This window comes from Homalodisca vitripennis, chromosome 1 (genome assembly GCF_021130785.1).
Source record: "Homalodisca vitripennis isolate AUS2020 chromosome 1, UT_GWSS_2.1, whole genome shotgun sequence".
Lineage (NCBI taxonomy): Eukaryota > Metazoa > Arthropoda > Insecta > Hemiptera > Cicadellidae > Homalodisca > Homalodisca vitripennis.
Genome location: NC_060207.1, coordinates 16,900,925 through 16,916,775, shown reverse-complemented (window position 1 = coordinate 16,916,775; position 15,851 = coordinate 16,900,925). Strand labels below are relative to the sequence as shown.

General features: G+C 32.0%; 1 protein-coding gene across 1 annotated transcript in view; it reads right to left on the bottom strand.

The window, feature by feature from the left end:
- Window positions 1–3,655: 3,655 nt before the first annotated feature.
- The window catches only part of LOC124357730 (neural Wiskott-Aldrich syndrome protein-like), a 31,614-nt gene continuing 19,418 nt past the window's right edge, over window positions 3,656–15,851 (bottom strand). The window contains exons 7-11 of the mRNA XM_046809744.1: window positions 14,786–14,890; window positions 12,542–12,806; window positions 11,481–11,650; window positions 10,100–10,189; window positions 3,656–7,558 (exon numbers count right to left, since the gene is read on the bottom strand). Of these exons, the coding sequence (XP_046665700.1) occupies window positions 7,400–7,558; window positions 10,100–10,189; window positions 11,481–11,650; window positions 12,542–12,806; window positions 14,786–14,890 (789 nt within the window). The 3' untranslated portion in view covers window positions 3,656–7,399. The remainder of the gene's footprint in view (window positions 7,559–10,099; window positions 10,190–11,480; window positions 11,651–12,541; window positions 12,807–14,785; window positions 14,891–15,851) is intronic.

Below are 15,851 nucleotides of genomic sequence, written 5' to 3'. Positions count from 1 at the left end.
CAGCCCCCAACGCTTAGTCAAAAAGTGATGTATTTGTAATGGAAATATTTGATGATGTTCCCATCATATATGAGGAACAGAAGGAATGACATGTTGACTATTAATAGAACTGAGATAACCAAAATGCTATTCACAATGTGAGATTTGTAACCAACTTTAGTTTTTATACATGATCAGACATAAATTTAATTTGTGTTATGCACAAGTTATATCTACAATAGTCATACAATGGAGCGTTGTTGCCAGTGGTGACTCACCAATTTACCCTTAGTTTGATTTGAACGCTACCGTGATTTGAATGAATTTAAGTTAACTCGGTTATCTATGCGCGTTAGATAAATAGCTGTGACAGTATTTCATGTAAAAGTGCGATGGTAAAATGAAAAACTTTATCTTATCAAGATAAGGTTAAACTGAAAGAGACTGTGGACACCGGGAATAAGAAAAAAGTGACATTGTTAAGGAGTTTGGTATACCAGCGCATACTCTTGAGACCATTTCTTACTATAAATTTCCCGATAAAGTATTCATAATCAAGCCTTTATTTCTGTAGTTGTTGTGGACTTCTTAATATCGCAGTCTGCCGATTTAACCTTGAAATAATGAATACCAGAACAACAGTTGGGAACCTCTATGCATCAAAGTCTTCTCCAAACAACCTTGACATATCGAACCTCATTATATCAAAATTCTCGATATATCAAAGTTTTGATTCATCGAGTTTCCACTGTAGTAGTGTTCTAGATCAGTGAGAACTGAGCATTTGAAGATAAACAGAAAAATACATTTCTTTTGTCAACTGTTTTTCCACCCTTCGCTGATTTGTCAGAAATGGGAGCACCAAGTTTTTTGTTGACCTATGGTATTTATCACTGCAGTTGTCTTGTTTTCAAGACAATATTTAATTCTTCATTAGTGTTGTGCTGAAAATTATAAAACTTTGCTCTTTATATTAGTGTTCCCCAAAATAGTTTTGTGCAATTTTTACAAAATTCAACTTCTTTTGTCAAACTCTTTACATTTCAGTGTCTAATATTTATATGGAGATACCAACGATTAAGGATCACAATAAAGAAGATCATGATCTTGTATAATCTTGCCATTATCCTCTGCATCAGGTTGTAAGAGCTGGCTTCTGTGAAAGGACCTTGAGTTTTATCCTGTTAAAACAATTTCGCCCTATTTTTAGAACTATGAGAGATGTCTAAAAAGATAGTCTAAGTTAAAAAGTGTTTGGATGTATACTCATCATATTATACATCCAAACACTTTTTAATTTTTCTTGTAAAGTGTATCCTTTTTGAATGTTTAACCCTTTGGAAGCCAATATGGTACTAAATGAGCCATCGAAGTTTAGTTGAAAAACGACAACGTCCAATTAACCAGACTGCTGAGGACCGGGCGAAAACCACCAACGGCCAATTAATTAGCCGTCCGAGAAAAAACGCCTTTTAAAAGTTATTTATAAACTTTAAAAGTTTGTTTACACTGTTTTGGACTAATTTTGAAGTAAATAAGATTATCTGTAATCAATTTTAATGTTGGTAGTACTAATGATCTTGTCACAGCTATTTGTTTGTGGTCTCTATAGGACAGTGTCACTCATTATTGTGTCTTTTTTTGCTTCAAAAGTAAAAGAGGCACCGATAAAAATAATGATGCCAAAAGTAAATTTAAGAAAAAGTGTCTATTACCAGTAAGCCTTCCAAACCAGTAAGATGGATTGTTATTTGAATGAGCGTCGTACACTCAAATATTGGCCACAGGGGTGACATTCCCATTTATGGATGAATCGTTTCAAACATATATCTTACATAAAAACAACAAGGACAATCTTCTATAAAGACTCGAGTTTACAATTGCACTGGTTGATAGACTTGCAGCCGAGAGCTTGGTGACAAAATGCCACTTAAAAGTGCAGTGTGCTGTCGATGAACACCTTGACAAATTGACCAATGGCAAGGATCAAAATTGTTTTGTGTGTAGTAGACTAAGTACAGCCCAAGGTGGAAAAGAAGAAAAACAAGAAAATGCTCTTAATGCTCTTATTTTAATACTATGTAAGTATTTACAAACTTATTTTCTACCATAATAGTATTCTAGTTATATTAAATTTGTTCTAATGTCAACACTAACTAAAAATAATTTTTGTAAAACTATTTTTCAAATTTAAGTTCTGAATTTTTGTGAGCAGTCTTAGATATAATAGATGTATTGAATAAAAATATTACTGACAGGTAAATTCTTTTTGTACCAATATTTTGGTCTGAAGTTGTGTGAAGACAAATGTTTTGGTTAGGCATTACTACGTCGTAACAAATTTTTTCTATACGAAATGCTATTTATATTAACACTATTCAATAGCACTTATAATCTGCTACAAAATAAAATTCAATTTACATTAAAAATAAAGGTAGTACATAGCACAGCATAATAAGTTGCAAAACCATCAAAACAGGGTCGGTGGTTTTGGCTAGAACAGTTGATTCCGGCACGGTGGTGAGTAGCCTTGGGCTTTGGCGTCCAAAATGTTAAACAAAGTACAGAAATGTTTGAGATTCCTTTTCTGAATAAACAGTATAAATATTTTTTACAATCTAAAAAGTGTTTGGATGCTTATTAATAATACCTAATGAAATGTCTCACCTATTACTACAACTAAAAACAAGAACTCTTAAGCCCATGGCAAGTGGTACAGTGAGAACAAGGTTAGTCTAGATTCTTTCATCACTGTTTACTAACACGCCAGTTGGTTATTTGGTAACTTGGCAAATAGAGTGAGTACTAACATTTTTTCACACAGTTATTTATTTTTAATATAAATTTACTAAAACTTTGGATCTTATTAACTACAAACTATATTTTAAAAAGAACAAAGCTGTTTCCTATAACTAAAATATTTTTGATCATTGTTATTATGTGAAAAACATATAAATCGCTATGTACAGTGGTAAAAATTAGTTGAAAATTGTATTTTTATAATTTTCAATTTAAAGTAATTCAATACCAAGCAACATTTAGATATATTGTGAATTTCTTTCTAAAATATTGCTTTGATGTATAGAATGTCAGGGTAGTATTTGTAGTGATGAGTCTAAACAAAATTGTGGTCTTTATTATGATTCTTGTATTATTTATGACAAAGAAATAAGAATATAGCCCGATTCTAAAAAAATTGCACCACAGATTTGATTAGGGATGGAACAATACCAAAATTTGGTCTTGGTCTGAATTCAATACAGAATTCTGTATAAATAATATAGCAATGAAGAACCACTAGATATTTTTAATAACTAAATAATTTAGATATGGTGGGAAGAGCAGGCTACTTTTAACAAACTGAGAGTATACTCTTCTTCTTCTTCATAGAGACATTTCTTCTTCATAGACACCTCTTTATCTAGAGAATACACTGGATAGCTACTGGGTAAATCAAACAGACCTCTTTGGTGGTCTAGGTGTCTCTAATGTCAAAACGGTGCAAAAATGAGTTCATTTTGCATATTTTTTCTGTTACCAACTTTATTTCGATCTCTTTGGACGAACTCCAGATTCCAGGAAATTTCAGATGCTGCACTAAGCAAAAGGTGAAATGGAGCCAAACCCAATATTCACAAATACATTTAGGAATTTGAAATAATGCATAAGCTACAAGTACTTTGTTTTATATATTTTTTATTAACATAGTTACAATAATTGTAGTACTTGAGAACAGCATGTGTATATGACATATGTATGAAAATATGTCTATTTACAAGCTATTAACTCTACACTTAATAAAGAAGTATGATAGTTACAACTAAATTACAATAGATTATAAATATACAATAAGTGTTAAGCTCTATTTACAGAAAGGAGACAGGTTTGAAGTATTATTCCAATATTAACTTAAGAATTATAAAAAAATAGTTAAGTTATAAAGATTAGAAGTTTTAAACAAAATAGAAAATAAATACGGAGACTATGACTCTAGTGTTCCTAAATTACTCTATCAAATTAAGATCAGAATAAGTCAGAAATATAATATAAAGCATAATCCTATCTTGCTTAGTTTTCTGAATGTCTGTGTTTCGTAGGAAAAATTATATCTTTGAACCGAACAAAAAATACAAAATTCAAACTTTGTAAACTACTCTGTAATTATTTCTTGTAACAAAATAAAAGTAACCAATATTTCACAAACTTTTATCGTTTCATAAAATTCCAGTTTTTTAGTTATTTTATTACAGTTTGAATGTTTTGTTGGATCGCCATTTTGAAGCAAGATGATATTTATGAAAAAATTATGTCTATTCAACTAAAAAGTTTGAATTTTATAAAAAAATTAATAGAAGATGTTTACTAAGCAAGATGGTACTACTTTATATGACATCCCTTACTTATTTTGAGCTGACAAATCAAATGGTGAAGTCGGATAGAGTAGTGGTATATAGTTATTTACATATTTTTATTTAACTGAAATAAATATTATGGAACTGGTCCAATGAATATAACTTTGTGAAATTTTAAGAAGTAAATTATTAAGACAATTGATATAGTTTCTAGGACTAATTAATTATCTATACATTCACTAGTTTGTCAAAATTAAAAAAAATTGCTATGCACAAAACAAGTTTGAATATAAGAACGAGTTTGGTAACTATACTCGAAGTTGAAATAGAAATGTTAGTTTAAGCTTACACGGCTGAAATCACAACTAACATCTAAGTTTTCGAGTTCGTACAGCGCACAAACATTCCTTACACGACCAAATTCGAGTAACAATCAAGATGTAATTGTGTAAACAATTTTTGTAAGCTGCATAAACCAGAACACTTATTGTTTTATTGTTAAAAAATATTAATTAATTAGGAAGTTATTAAAAGCAATAAAATCCAAAACTAAAGTAACTTTTTACTTGTACTCAGTTGTAGGTAAACAACATAAAGGAAAGTATTCCACCTAAATATACTAAATAAAGCAAATGTACTCATGTTATAAATATGTGAAACAGAAATTTATAACATTATTAAAGCTAAGCATATGTTTACTTTAATCTTTAATATGTTTATTCATAGTAAACTTTGATACATTGTGGCAGAGGTTATCTAAAATAAAGCAATATGATCAATATAACAACAGATACTCAAAAACCAGATGGAAGTGGTTAAAATATAGCACATTTATTATACTAATGATTCTAAAACATATCTATAAAAATACGTTCATTTAAAAATAACAATTTAGTTTTGCTCCAATATCGATACAAGCATTTAAAACTACACAACGTTAAATTATATTAAGAAGCACATAGACAAACGTTTAGCTTTACAAGTCAAACACTATATACAATTGGTTAAAATTATAAAACTATTGAATTTCTGCATGTATATTAAGTTATTTATTTATATCCCAATCACCATACATATCACACCAATTCTTAGTGCTGTCCCCATAGACAATGGATACATTTAATACCATACTATGGAATATATAAAATGAAAATATCTGACAAATTTGGGACATTAATTCAAACAACGATAAGGCTGAATTGAATTATAACGGTTATTATTTAAATTTAGCAATTAACACACGATTACAAAGGAAATAAGGCGAGATGATTGGTCAGATATGACTGATATATACCATACAATCTGTTAAAATCTTCTGTTGCCCATTTCTCAATGGAACAGTTCTGCTTAAAAGAAACTATCGCTAAATTGACATAGATAAATTTCTGACTTTGACATTGTGCATAAAAATGAAGATCACAGAGTAATATTTACAAAGTGTTCTTTCTATGCAATGAAGAACGTGTTATGAAGGAAGAAGCTCTAAACTATTACTGTATATAATGAATATATTTCTTTTACAACTTATTTTAAACCTTTTTGGACCAACTAACCAGTCGATGTTGCAGAAATTTAAACAAACCCGTGGTGGATACAGTGGAGGGGCCATGGCTCCTTCTGAGATTTTGAAAAGGGGCATTTCTATTTGAAAAAAATACTTATTTGCTCTTGTAATGTAATTATAAAAAATAAAATTAACTTGACGTTAGAGCTAAACTTTAAGTATGAGTTTTATTTTTTGTTGTATCAAAATGCAAAATTGTTTGTTACACCAATGATCATAGAAACTAAAACTCAGGTGGCCCCCTCCGAAAATGAGGACTGGATCCGCCCTTGACACAAACATCCAGTCCCTGGTTACAGATTAGTATCTCAGCCATCACCCCTGTTCGAGTCCACATTCAGGTATGGCATTTACACCTATAATTATCCTGAACCTAGCCTAAAGCAACATGATATACTAGAGCTTCTGGTTATTCATCCACAAAAATTGTAGACATAATGAGAATAGCTACTTACTTTATTCTTTAGATATTGAAAATAGAATCATGACTTGATTAAGCATGTTGTATAACCATAAGCATGTTTTCAAGTTATTATTACTTTTTTGTTGATTACTATTTCAAATATTATTAAACTTTAAGAAGTTCTTTAAGTGTTTGAATATTTTTTATTGTTTGGTAATTGAATATGTGTGCATAGCTGTAGCAGAAAATGTTAGGCTGGAATTATTAAAATTAAAGAAAGTAAATTCCAGTTCCATAAGTTTTGAGGAGCCATTAGTTTTACAAGATGTAATGAGAGAGCCCAACTGTCATGAGACAAGAACTGGATCATCTCATTGAACCTGTTGTCGTTCATGTCCAAAATTAAGAATTTGGTTGAAAACTGTCTTGACAGTGCTTGAGCGCTTGTGCTAAAGCCACTGGACCAAATTTTGCCATGGTGTTTAAACTTAAACCAAAGGCCACCGGAGTAATATTATCACAAAATTTTAAACAACAATTTTGTTTTCAACATGAGAAATAAAATTACATCCATTTTTTTATATTGGTTATAAATTTTATAGGAGGAACCAAAGTTTATAGCCATTCCCAATGAATAATTTAAGAGTTATCTACAAGATGAATGGATGGGCAGAGAATACTAAAATTGTCTGTTTAGTTGCTTGCTGAGTAAATAAAGGAGTTGGGTGTATAACATGAAGGGAACTGGAGTAATCAAATTGTTATCTCCTGGAGCATAGATCTGAGCTATGTCATCACACACCTAATCTTAATGTCTGAAGTCTTTGTCCACTTACTCGCCCAGGTAAAATTACACTAGACGCAATTCATCGTAAGTTTTGTGTTTACCATTTATTTTCATATCACTTTGAAAATCAACCCTTATTTATATTACATGCACAATAAAATAAATACTGTAATTCAATACATTTTGTTAATTTCATAATCTGTAAGGTAAGAGCCCTGAATGCAATATTACGTGAAGGTCGATAGTTACTGCTGTCACCGTGGGAGACTGAGGTTGAGCGAGTGGCCCAGCAGAGGCGCACTCTTAACGCTGAATCAGTCCTCCCACTCGTCATCATCCTCGTCCTCGTCCTCCTCGCTGGAGCTGCTCGACTCGCTGTGGATGAAGCGGGATCGCTCGGCCAGAGCTATAGCCAGGGCACTTGCAAGGCTGTTCTCTGGCGGTCCTGAAGGAGGCTTGGCCACCGGCTGAACCTGGAACATGACAAAACACTCTCAATAGAGGTCCAGTAATCCGAATCAATTGGATAAAACCAATTCCTGATCAGACTGCAAAGTTTACAAATTATTGATACACCTTTAAGTTGTAGAAAATTATTAATCAAGAGAGTCTACCTTAGTATATATATATATATATATATATATATATATATATAATATGATGATTATCTTCAGAATCTGGCTGGAGAAATGTACTTGCCTGATAGGCATAATTTTATCAGAGTTATTAAAAAAAATTAGTCTTTTAACGTAATTTTGCTGGATTAAGTCAAACTTATAAATATATCGGTGTTCCACCTTCACAAGATTGGGTGTGATGTGTTGTTTGTGCATTGATATCGCTGGGGTTCATTCTCTCCAGTGTGGACTTCATGCCGTTCTTACACTAGTCAGGTATCACTTTTCATTATTTGTTAAATTACGTATTATTTTCAACGCCGATTTCAGTTCTTTATATGTATTTTTTTATCGACTGACCAAGACCTTTAAAATTATATGTTACAAGACTATAAGTTATTTTTAAAATTTGGAGTTTCCTCTGAGGGTTAAAAATTTGAAAAATATTATTATTAGTGTAGCTGGCCTAGTAGCCGCAAACAGATTTTACATATCTAAAATAGCAAAAAAGGTTTAAAGGGGGTGCAACTTACTTCTCAATCACCCTATAGGTATCTTTGAGTAGCAGTCCATTATCACAATCTTTAGTTTTGTTGTTTTTTTTAAAATATATTACAATTTTTACACCTGTAAAAGAGGGTATATACTTTTTGTAACATATAACCATGGCGAATGTACGAAATCCTACTACCCTTTTAATCATCTTTTGTCAATATCAAACTTTAAACACAGAACTACAGCATAATTAACATATGCCCTTTTACTTGCAGGTATACTAAAAGATTGAAGTGCTCTGAATAAAACATCACAAAATTATAGTAAGTCTAAAAACAACCCCACCATGAAATTTCTCAAATTATATTTGTTATATTGTAGAATATGATGTTTATCTTCAGCCAAAGGCTGGAGGAAACTATTTCTCTTGATGAATTATCAGAGTTATTAAAAAATCATTAGTCTTTTAATTGTATTATTTTGCCGGAATATATCTATTCCAAACCTATAAATATAGGGATAATGTCAATCCCAATAAATGAAAAACTTAACATATTATTTCAAGGGACAACCATCTCCTAATATGGTTCAAGATCTCTGACCTTTGAAACAGAATATCCTTGTTGATTATTAGTCCTTTTAGATTAACTTTTTCCATTTTATTTTTAGTCCTTAAACTAATATTTTAAGATCTCCAAAGGATTTTCATATTAATACCAATCTTTTTTAAAAACGTTCTTTCAAGGACCATTTTCCACTAGATATCGTTGAGATGTCCTTTACTAAAGTTGTTAGATGCAACAAATAACTAACCAATTTATTTCATCTTCATGAGTGTGGCTAACCTGACTTTTATTGTCTCTGTGCTTGAACCATCAGCTGGCAGCTCAGCTGTTCTCTGTATTGTCTGACAGCTTGTTTACATTATGTACAGTGATGGGTTATGAAACATTGTGTAATTCTAAAGTTAATACGGCTTTGTAGAGTGATTTTTGAATAATTTTAAGTGATAGTAATGGTCAATGCAATTGTGGTGAAACAGTTTTTCAAGGCTTTTTATGCTTTAGTAAATACTAGTAAAACGTTTAAATACTATTTTGTATGTACTATAAAAAGAGTTTGATCAATTTTAAAAATTTAATCACACAAAATGACTGTTTGCTTTTTTCAAATAAAATGTTTTGTTCATTTAAAATTTAGAATATGTTTTTAAATGTTATGTTAATAACAATATTGAAAGACATTTATTTTAAAATATGTTTAACATTTTATTGCTATACTATAAACAAAAAGAAGTTTTTACCGTATAACCAAACTTTTACATTTTTGCTGATACCAAGCCTGCAGAGGCTCTGAAACTAACTACCAACTTAATAGATTAATAAAATCTATACCCTGACCTTGACCGATCTTTTACTGTCCATACTAGTTTGTTTCACTATGGTTGGAATTTATGGATTAGCTGACAATCCATACATTGTTACATTGTTACACATTGGTTGCTTGTTTGTCTCTATGTTCAACAGTATACTACAAAAGCTGCATTATATAAAACCTTGCCAGTGCTCTAAGAAATCATTATTTTAATTTTAAATTTTATACAACTTAATGAGGTCTCTTAACTCTTTCCTGATTAATGCAGTGTTGCACAAAGGATATTTTACATTAACTCTTCCAACAAGCACAATTTATTTGAACTGCAGGCAAAATAATCTGATTTTATTTATTTTTATAAGAAAACCTTTTAAAAGGAACAAACATTTTAAGTACTAATGCAAACTTAAAGAACAGAACATGCCTAGAACTAATAGAAAATAGGTGTATCCAATTAGTTTCTAAACCAAATACGACAGATTTATCTCTCACTTTTTTAATAATTGATTATGTTTCAATTAAACTTACAGGACGAAGCGATATTCCTTGTCTTATCTGGGTAAGCAGTTCGCCCCTTGAGTCATTGCTGTTTCTACTTTCAGCATCCACGTCAACTTTCTAGAAATTAAAAAGTGTTTGTCAATAACATAATATAAAAACAACAATTTAACATCTTTTTTGCAAACAGAGATAAACTGACATGTTGAAGCCAACACTTAGTAATAAGTACAATACTCGTAGTTCAATATCCTGTTAAACCACATATTAACTGTACAGCTAATAGTGAAATAATGGAAAGCTTTTTAACATTGGAAAACAAATGTTCAATAAAGTAAATGAACAATATACAATTGTAAACATGGAGAATGTTATTCACCATTGAACCTGTTTAATAACAATGTGATTAATGTTTCATAAAAATACAACCTGTCACATGATACGATATCCGGCTTGGTGAGAAACATAAAATGTTTTGTAACTGTAGGCTTTGCGAGTAGGGAATGCCAAGATCAAGCTCAATCACTTTCTCCCATACATCAGCCAATGGGGCAGATGCAATAGAGGCATGAGAGAGAGAGAGAGGAGGCAGGGCCTTAGTTTCCCTTTACAATTAACTCACCCGTGTTATTTTTAGTACTTTTAAAAAGAATAACATTGGTGAATCAGTGACATAAATGCTTCGTATCACCTTTCGAATTTGCACTGGGTCTTGTTGTAGTGGTGGGACATTTACTTATTACTTTTTCACATTTCACTAAATTGAGATGTGAATTTTAAATATTGTACAAAACTAAATGTTTCATTTTTTAAATAATAAATGTATACTTATATCTCTTTGCATTGTATTGATTTATGCTACCTAAATAGCCACAAACATTAAACAACCCAATGCAAAATATCACTAGAATCAGTTGCAGTGCAGTATTTGACGTTTCCATATTTTATTGAGTAGTATCTTTACAAAACAAATCAGACATCGATAGTGCTTTTGATATAAATAAAAAGTTACTTCTCATGTCATACAGTATCCCACTGTAGCCTGTGCTAGTGTGATATATGATTGTGATCCTCGTACTTGTGATTTGTGCTTGGGACTTGCATACTGTACGGTGGCACAACCTGGACTGGACTCCAAGCAGCTGGGTATGTTTGAACCATTTTCTTTCCCTACTTTATTTCTTTCTGTTCTTTATTTGTGTATGTATTAATACCTCCCCCATGTGACGAAGAGGGTAGATTCCAATCCTCAAAACGGTGTGTTATACCTTTTATAACCTATAACAATGGCAAATGTCTGAAATCCTGCTATCCCCTTATTTTCATATACGGTTTTAACGAACTGGCCACATTAGGTCGGCTATGGCAGAATTTACTACGATATGCACTGTATAACAGTAATTGCACTGACCCGTAAAGTTTTTCCTGAGCGGATGGACTCCATGAGAGCGGAGTGTGGATCAGAGGCTGCAGGTACGTTGTCCATGTCCGGGGCCGGGGTCGCAGGCAGTGGCATAGGTGGGGGAGGGAGAGCCGCTGCTAGCATAGGGGGCGGGGGAGGTGGTGGTGGAGCCCCACTTCCTATATAAACAACGTACAAATTTTAGAGAAATAATGACTGGTGACAATATCAGTGTGTACCAACAGTATTGAATAAAGTATTTTAGTTCTAACATAAATGAAGTTACAATACAACTTGAAAACAAAGGATGATTAATTTTTAACTACTGTAATTCTAAAATATATGTATAATTGTTTTAACCACTTAAAAATGATGTTTTTTAAATTGTAATATTTAATTTTGGTATACACACCAACACATATATCACTTGTCTGGTAAAAGCCCTAACTTTGAACGGACATATGGTTGAAATTTACCATTAATTTTTTTGTTACAAGGTCCAATATTCAATTTTATCCAACCTCTTGAGTGAAAGACTGCTCTACAAGGGTTAAATTGTTTCCAATTGTTACAATTACTCTTACAACTGTACATCTTATTTTTAACTTGTCAAAATTATAAATGTCACAATTGTCAAGGTCTATTAATACATATTTTATTTGCCGTGTAATGCTGTTTTTACTTAGTGATATAATAAGAGCTATTAGATTAGGTAAATAAAACTACTAACTTTTAAGAGTACTGCATACAGAAAAAAGTTTTATTTCCAATCAGCCTCTGACTCAAAAAGTTGTTCTGGTTTTTTTTATCATGAGTTCTTTGATAGAAAAGATATTGGTTTTATTCTACAGCACTGTTTCTGCATCCCAGTTTTCCTGATCGGGTGACCAACATGTCATAATGGGACATTATTAATATTTCAGGTTAGGGAGATATTAAAAAGACTATACTTTTAATTCTATATTCAAGTATAAAAATATATGAGAATATACTAGTCAAAGGTAAAATTTAAACAAAAGGTTGCTTTACAACAGTTAAGATCTAACACCTCTATTGACTATGACACTTACCTGGAGCGGGTGGCTGCTGCGGCAACGCTCTGAGTGGTGGTGGAGGGGGTGGAGGAGTCTGGGTAGGGGGTGGGGGAGCTGGCATGGTCCGTGAAGGTGGAGGAGGGGGCTGAGGTGCAGCCCTGCTGGCTGTAGGCGTGTGGCTAGGCGGAAGGGGTGTGTTACGCATTGGGAGTGGAGGGGGAGCTGACAGTGCATCCCTCTCATGTCTTGCTCCCCTGTGATAACTGTTGTCCCTGCTCACCACATCATTCCCCTTGTCACTCTGTTGTGAAAAAATATAATTTCAGATTCTAAAATATTACATTGTATCTTTAAATTAAACACAACTTGAAGGCCTATGCATTGTTTTTAATATTTAGTGGTCTTCAACTTTCTTAAATCCTGTTTCTAGTTGCCAACCTGTGTGGTTTTCCCAGATGTAATTTTGTTGTTAACTTTTGTATTAAATTTGTGGAAAGTTGAATTTGAGAGAATTTGTGAAAGCTCAACAGGCACCAGCTGGCTGAACTAAAATATGGACTTTTTATGGATTTCTTCAGACGAACAGGACTCCAGATTCCAAGAGTCAAGTCTGTGACAGCGTCAGATTTCAGACACTGCACCATGGGAAAGGTGGACTAGAGCTCCACGTTCTAATGGAATATAATGTGGTAGACTTTGTTGAGTTTGAAGTGGAAGTTGTCGTATTTTGTTTTCATTTTTGGTTTTTGTTATTTTTTAAGTAAAAAACTGGCTCTACAATGTTTAACATAAACTAACATGTTTGAACACGAAGAAACTAGAACATTACTTTGAAACCTTACTACAGCTTTTGCCCTTGTTCCGTATGGTGAGAAGGGGGGTTCCACAGGGCTATGTCCTTGGTCTCTTCCTTTTAATCATTTTTGTTAATGATTTACCTAATTTTCTCCTGGAAAAGTCTCTTCTTTATGTCGATGACAGCACACTTTTCATTCATGAACTAATACCTCTCCCACCTGACGAAGAGGATGGATTCCAATCCTCGAAACATTGTGTTATAGCTTTTGTAACCATAACAATGGAAAATGTCTGAAATCCAGTTATCTTTGGGGTAATTCCAGTGGAGCCTAAGAAGTCTTCATGGCAAAAAAGTAGTCAGGTACATAAAAGGATACCTGGGATGGGATAAAAGGATGTCTGAGGATAGAGATTCATGTTGGACTAAATTTCCTGAGCTTAAAATACTCACATTACCTAGTTTATTCATTTTCTACAGTCTCATCCATGTCAAGGAAAACTTAAAATAACTTTATTTCATCAACTTATCTTACATCTAACGGAAAAACCCAAAAGTCATTTTGCTTTATTTGTATAAAACTTTCAAATAAATTGCCTTTAAACATTATGGATCTTCCAATTAATGTTTTTAAAACAAAAATTAAATCTTGGTTGATTAGTCAAGCATTTCATAATGTAACTGAATATAAAAATGTGAATTTCTGTTCTGTAAATTTTTAATCTTGTGTAAAAATGTGTTTCTTACTTGAATGTTTATATTTATTTGTGTGTTTCATTTATTTATATGTTTTGAACCTATTACATGTATTGTTTACATTTTAAATGTAGATAGTGTAATTATTCATTTTTGTAAACTATAAATGTATTATATTTTATTTTTTGCATTGCTTCCATTTAATTTGACATGTAACTCTTAATGCCTAAGATGAAGGCTACACTAAGACTGTTCACATGTAAAATAATAAGATACAATATGTTGTAAAAGTGTTTTTTTTTTTTTTTACTTCAAACATATGTAATTAGTTTTATTATTAGATTCTTGTCAAGAAAATTACATACACATATAACACTTTATGTATACACTATTTACAAGATTTGTTCTGATATTTACAAGAAACCTTGTAAAACCTACAAAAATCACAACACATGAGAATTTCTGATAGATGCTTCCAGGCTTTGTAAGTGCAAACAGTACAGAATTAATCTGATTAAAGACTCATTTAACAAGATGAATCATGACAAATTTGTATCAATCAGCAATGTAGGACAATCAGCATCCTATTCTGTATTTCTTAATTGTTTACTTTAACACAAGACAGTATAAAGCTCCTAATTTGTTTCACTTTACAACTGATAAATGTCGTTTTTGTAAGATTTGCCTTTAAATTGTGTTTATAAATACAAAGAAATTTTCTGCATCCCAAAATGGGCACATTCATATTCTAATGAGTACAGTTATGTAAATTTTATGTCTATACTCACTTGGAGTTCATTGACAACCCTCTTCAACCCTCCATTAGTCTGAATGAAAGAGTAGATAAAATCACGAGTTTCTCTGTCCTGGAGTTGAATGGCAGACACCCCAGCCTGAAAATTGTTGTAAACAAGTTATTACCTTTCCAACTGAAAATTTATCAAAACATAATCATACATAATAGTTGCATAAGTCATTAACTGTACTAACTGTAAAATAATGACAATAAAAAAAATCCTCACACATCCTTGAGAAGACAAGTAAATCTGTAGTTGCGTCTTCAATAATAGAGGTGGTTTCTGAAAGAAGGGGCCATATGCATATGTGCCTTTTAAGAGAAATCGTTTTAAGAGAAGATCCACCATGTTATTAAGAACATTCAAAGCAAGGATATCTTTACTCTGTGGTCTGAGAGCGACTTTTTTGTAAACATTTGCACAGCTGTTTTTGCTGGTTAGGTGACTGGTTATTGGGCTACAGTGCTAGATCTTGTAAGGTAATTGAAGACTTGGAGCAATTGGAAAAGATTTTATATAGTATTAAATGTTAATAAAACAAAACTTTCCAATATGGTTTATTTCTTGGATGAGGCCTTTCGATTATCAGACGACTCCACAAAAATATTTACATTATTTTTCTTACAATTAATATTAGAACTCAAATATCCCAAAAGTAGTAATACTGTTAGATTGCTACTGCACTATAATAGCTAACTATGTGAATACCACATCTTGTTAATAGTGAGAGTCCACATTTGTATGTAACTGCCTGAGTAATTGATGCTCAAAATATCCCAAAAGTAGTAATACTGTTAGATTGCTACTGCACTATAATAGCTAACTATGTGAATACCACATCTTGTTAATAGTGAGAGTCCACATTTGTATGTAACTGCCTGAGTAATTGATGCTCAAAATATCCCAAAAGTAGTAATACTGTTATATTGCTACTGCACTCTTAATAGCTAACTATGTGAATACCACATCTTGTTAATAGTGAGAGTCCACATTTGTATGTAACTGCCTGAGTAATTGATGCTCAAAATATCCCAAAAGTAGTAATACTGTTATATTG